Source organism: Hyla sarda, chromosome 8 (genome assembly GCF_029499605.1).
Source record: "Hyla sarda isolate aHylSar1 chromosome 8, aHylSar1.hap1, whole genome shotgun sequence".
NCBI lineage: Eukaryota > Metazoa > Chordata > Amphibia > Anura > Hylidae > Hyla > Hyla sarda.
Window position 1 is genome coordinate 58,954,050 of NC_079196.1, and position 6,145 is coordinate 58,960,194.

At 37.3% G+C, this 6,145-nt stretch overlaps 1 protein-coding gene across 1 annotated transcript in view; it reads right to left on the bottom strand.

Annotated features, from left to right (window-relative positions):
* The window catches only part of EVX2 (even-skipped homeobox 2), a 6,014-nt gene extending 5,681 nt beyond the window's left edge, over positions 1 to 333 (bottom strand). Inside the window, exon 1 of the mRNA XM_056534757.1 lies at positions 1 to 333. This exon is cut by the window's left edge and continues 408 nt beyond it. Within this exon, the coding sequence (XP_056390732.1) occupies positions 1 to 22 (22 nt within the window). The 5' untranslated portion in view covers positions 23 to 333.
* Positions 334 to 6,145: the final 5,812 nt, after the last annotated feature.

Genomic DNA, 6,145 nt, shown 5'->3' on the forward strand with positions numbered 1-6,145 from the left:
CTTTTCTTATCCTTTCCATCATCTCAGCTTTTGTGAGGAGGGAAACCAGTGAGAGTAGAAAGCAGGCTTGGTGCTGTAGTGATGATGTGCCTGCAGCAGGGGCCAGTTCACGTGCAGCCTACCCAGTGCCTCCTAATATTATCTTCTTCTTCTTGCCAAAGCGATGGAATGACTGGTCAAAATGACCCATACATCCTTCCCAGCCAGAAATGTCATTCATCAAAAGCTAGGGCTCGTCATTAAGGTATGAATGACGCTGTTTGAATAATCATTTATTGTAACAGTTTTATAAGCAAATAAATACAGGCTCCTGTCACTTGGCAGTGAAGGCGGGTTCTGTGCAGACAAGTCTATCCAGGTAGAGAGAGAGAGAGAGACAAGGAATGAACTGTTAGGCTCTTGATCAGATCTTGCTTCAATTGCTGTGGGGTTTGGCCTCTGGGGTGAAATTGACAGTCTGATTAATAAAACGAGCCGAGCAACATTTCCCTTTCATTTAGGGGCATCATTATGCTGTGATTTTTGTTTTGTTGCCTTTTAGGTGCTAATGATGCTGTTCACTTTCTTTTCTTCCACGAATGTATTCCAACTTTAAATTATATATATATATATATATATATATATATATATATAGATAGATAGATAGATAGATAGATAGATAGATAGATAGATAATTTTAATACAAAGTGGCTTTATTTTGGTGCTTTATTTATTTATTTGTTTATTTAGTTTGTCCAATACAAATTTTAATATTTTGACTATCTCTTAATGTTTGATGTTGTTGTTTTTTTGTCAGCTTTTTTTTTTATAGCGAAATTTGTTTTTTTTTTTTAAATTTCTATATTTCAGTAAAACAACAGTGTATTCACTCTGTTCACGTGTTACACATTGTAAATTAAAATGATCGTTGTAAACACTATAATAAATAAACGTGCCATAGTGATAACAATATACAGTGGTCCCTCAAGTTTACAATATGAATCGGTTCCAGGACGACCATTGTATGTTGAAACTATTGTATGTTGAGACCAGAACTCTGTGGAAACCTGATAATTGGTTCTAAAGCCACCAAAATGTCATCCAAAAATAGGAAAAAGTGAGAATTAAAGAAAAATAAGTAGATAACTAATATAGATGAAGCAAGTCCTTACATATAAAAGTAATAAAGATCTGCTGGGAGCTGTAAATCACTGTCTATGTCAGTGTTTTCCAAGCAGGGAGCCTCCAGCTGTTGCAAAACTACAACTCCCAGCATGCCCGGACAGCCGAAGGCTGTCCGGGCATGCTGGGAGTTGTAGCTTTGCAACAGCTGGGGGCACCCTGCTTGGGAAACACTGGTCTATGTAGAGGACAGGAGCTTCATCGGGGTCCTGTACAGTAGGCAATGTCCTAAAAAAGTAACATGGAGTCTCCCCCACCTGGTGTCCAAAGGAACAGGTAACCCTAGTACAGGTAAAGTGTACAGAACATGTAATACCTCCCTGTACTGTAGGGGGTGCTGCCAGACATCAGTCAGTGCATACACTTCAGTAATAAAGGAGTTTTACCAGTAAATTGCCCATTCTGATTGGTCAGTTCTCTCGGCCATTGACAGGTTTCACAGATCTGGACTATCTTTGTCCAGATTGTCATTGTATGTTGAGTCTGGTTTCAACTTACAATGGTGTAGAAAAGACCATTGTATGTTGAAACTATTGTATGTTAAGGCCATTGTAAGTTGAGGGATCACTTGTAAATGTTATCACTCCCCGACATGGTTTTATAAATTGTAGCCAAATATTTACACACTACATATGAATAGCTCTAGTGGTTGAAGCTTGTAAACTTAGGGTCAGTGGACATCACTGTTTTCATTCTGGAGTCCCCTTTAGCTTCCATTGAAAATAGCTTGATATGTGGAGAATTCATGAGTGTCATTCATGAGTGTCAGGTATAGAATAGGCAAACGTTATGTTGCCAGTGCTGAACATACATTGTTATTGTAGGTAAATGTAGCCTAAATGTGATGAAAAAGCTAAAGAAACAAGATTATTGTCGTTAAAGTGACCATTTCCACTTTCCAGTTTCTGATGACTAAAGGAAGACACCGATTATCTTATCGCTGTCCTTTGGCGCCCCCATCAGTTTGCATCTCAGTATTGCTTCAAGAATTTTCAACTGAAGTGTTTCAGTCTTCATTGCAGCAATAATCTCAAAGCAGACAACTTCAGTCTTTATTTTAACATATTTCATAGGGGGAAAAAAAACAACACATTCTTTTTTTTTACCTAAATGTATACAGTATTTGGAAAAAAAACAAAAAAACAAAAAAACAATTGTTGTCAGTCTTTGTAACCCTTTGTATGCAATAAAACATAGGAGGGAATATATACCTTCATGGATAAATGATGCATAACATTATGCAAAGTTTCATCTGGTCCAATGTTTAAAGGGGTATTCCAGGAAAAAAAAACTTTTTTTTTTTATATATGTCAACTGGCTCCAGAAAGTTAAACAGATTTGTAAATTACTTTAATAACTATTAAAAAAAAAAATCTTAATCCTTTCAGTACTTATGAGCTTCTGAAGTTAAGGTTGTTCTTTTCTGTCTAAATCCTCTCTGATGACACCTGTCTCAGGAAACGCCCAGTTTAGAAGCAAATCCCCATAGCAAACCTCTTCTAAACTGGGCGTTTCCCGAGACAGGTGTCATCAGAGAGGATTTAGACAGAAAAGAACAACCTTAACTTCAGAAGCTCATAAGTACTGAAAGGATTAAGATTTTTTTAAATAGAAGTCATTTACAAATCTGTTTAACTTTCTGGAGCCAGTTGATTGATATATATATATATATATATATATATATATTAGGGGTGTGAATCGCCAAGAATTTGGCGATTCGATTCGAATCGCGATACCAGTGTGGCGATTCGATATATCGCGATATATCGCGATACCGTCTAGGTGACGATACATCGCGATATATCGCCCACCTGGGAGCATTCATAGATCCCAATAGACGCCGCTGTCAGCTTTGACAGCGGCGATCTAGTACTCCGGTGCTGCAAAATAAAATAAAACGCACTTTATCTTACCTTCCAACGAGCCCCCGGAGCTCCGGTACAGTCCAGTACAGGTGTTCGGTCCCCGGGCTGTATTCTTCTTACTTCCTGTTAGTCCGGCACGTCACATGGAGCTTCAGCCTATCACCAGCGGAGGCGGGACATCGCTGCGGCTGGTGATAGGCTGAAGCTCCATGTGACGTGCCGGACTAACAGGAAGTAAGAAGAATACAGCCCGGGGACCGAACACCTGTACCGGAGCTCCGCGGGCTCGTTGGCAGGTAAGAAAAGTGCGTTTTATTAAAAATTCCACATCCCTAAAAGAATCGATTCAAAAATATTTTGAATCGATTCTGTATCGGCAAATGAAAAATCGCGATTATCGCGAGAATCGATTTTTTCTTCCATCCCTAATATATATATATATATATATATATATATGTATATCTATATATATATATATATATATATATATATATATATATATATATATACATATATATATATATATATATATATATATATATATATATATAGACAGATAAAGTTTTTTCCTGGAATACCCCTTTTAGGTAAAGATGTTGCATTTCATAGATCCTGTAGAAAGTTCCTTGGGCTATGTTCACACATTTATCAAATCTTGTGCAAAGGAAAAAGTTGACTATTTGCCCATACCAACCTGTATGATCGCTTCTTTCACTTTGAAAAAGGTCTCTAAAAGTAAAAGAAGCAATTTGATTGGTTGCTACGAGCAACTGGACAACATTTTCTCTGCTCAGGTTTTGACAAATTTCTCCCCATGTATTTTAATCGGTATTTTTAACCAAAACCAGGTGTGGAACCAACACAGAGAAAAACTAAATTGGAAAGATTCGCACCTTTTTCTTTATTGGTTCCACTCCTGATTTTGGTTTAATATACTAACCAAAGAAATTGGGTAACACTGCAAAAAAACTATGGACAGGTTTAATGTTTTTGGAGAATGGGTAAATCAGAAATTCTGCAGCAGAAAAGCTGCCATGTGAATGGGATAGCGGAAATTCCATTCATAAAAATGTTAACTTTTCCTCATCAGTGGTCTTCAACCTGCGGACCTCCAGATGTTGCAAAACTACAACTCCCAGCATGCCCGGACAGCCAACGGCTGTCTGGCCATGCTGTGAGTTGTAGTTTTGCAACATCTGGAGGTCCGCAGGTTGAAGACCACTTATCTAGATCATGTTGTGTTTAAAAAAAAAAAACACAAAAAAAACAACCCAATGAAGCAGAAAAAATAAAATAAAAGCAATGCCACCAAAGCAACTCAAAACACTGATTTACTAAAAGTGTAGTGTAGCTTTCTTTGTGTTTTTTTTTCCCAACAGATATTTTTCCACAGTATTTACTAAGGTTTCCCTACATTTTGCACTTTTCCCTATGTTTTGCTTTTTTACACCTGCTCTGTCTGATCTGTTGGGTTTTCCTCATCTTAAATCCACTACATTTTCTGTGGAAACCTTAAAGGGGTTATCCAGGAAAAAACTTTTTTATATATATCAACTGGCTCAAGAAAGTTAAACAGATTTATAAATTACTTCTATTAAAAAATCTTAATCCTTTCAGTACTTATGAGCTTCTGAAGTTAAGGTTGTTCTTTTCTGTCTAAGTGCTCTCTGATGACACGTGTCTCGGGAACCGGCCAGTTGAGAAGCAAATCCCCATAGCAAACCTCTTCTAAACTAGACCCGAGACACGTGTCATCAGAGAGCACTTAGACAGAAAAGAACAACCTTAACTTCAGAAGCTCATAAGTACTGAAAGGATTAAGATTTTTTAATAGAAGTATTTTACAAATCTGTTTAACTTTCTGGAGCCAGTTGATATATATATATATATATATATATATATATATATATATAAAAAAGTTTTTTCCTGGATAACCCCTTTAATGAATATGTAGGGATTTTTAGAAAATGCCGGGGACACACCCCTTTTCAGTGACCATGCCCCTTTTCACACTGGCCACTCCCTTTTCAGGGTTTTCTCAGTAAAATGGAGAGTTGGTCGGGGTTTTTGCAATTCTGGCACAGGCAGAATTTTTTGGCGCACAAGCCGAAAAACATGTTGGGTTTACAATAGTAAATCAGGGCCAATGTAGGGCATTTCATATTTCTGATGTGTCTGGAACCACCATAATGTTGATAGTGGTTGCTATTTGGTGGTTTACAATCAACTATGTTAATAAATGGACCTCTTATCGTGTTCCATTGTTATTGGTTTTTATATCAGTGATAAGAGTACAGTGAAATAAAATACAACCTCTTTGAGAAGACCACCCCCTTCTCCGGAACAGATTTTCTATGAGGAATTTTCAGTCAACCATACATTATACATAGGGCCCATTTTGTAAAAGACTTTTGTATGATCTTCTCAAAAAGGTTTTTATTATATAAAAAAAAATGTGTTGTCCACTACATTCTTGAGAAAGACGAACTTGAGTTTTAACATGGTGCTTACTTACACCAGGTGTGTTGTATACTGTTGATGTATATACAGTGGTCCCTCAAGTTACATTATTAATTGGTTCCAGGACGACCATTGTATGTTGAAACCATTGTATGTTGAGACCAGAACTCTATGGAAACCTGGTAATTGGTTCTAAAGGCACCAAAATGTCATCCAAAAATAGGAAAAAGTGAAAATTAAAGAAAAATAAGTAGATAACTAATATAGATAAAGCAAGTCCTTATATATATATATATATATATATATATATATATATATATATATATATACATATATATATATATGTAAGAAAGATCTGCTGGGAGCTGTAAATTACTGTCTATGTCAGTGTTTCCCAAGCAGGGAGCCTCCAGCTGTAGCAAAACTACAACTCCCAGCATGCCCGGACAGCCGAAGGCTGGGAGTTGTAGTTTTGCAACAGCTGGGGGCACCCTGCTTGGGAAACACTGGTCTATGTAGAGGACAGGAGCTTCTTCGGAGTCCTGTACAGTACACGCAATGTCCTAAAAAAGTAACATGGAGTCGCCCTTACCTGGTGTCCAGAGGAGCAGGTAACCCTGGCACAGGGAAAGTGTACAGAACATGTAATACCTCCCTAT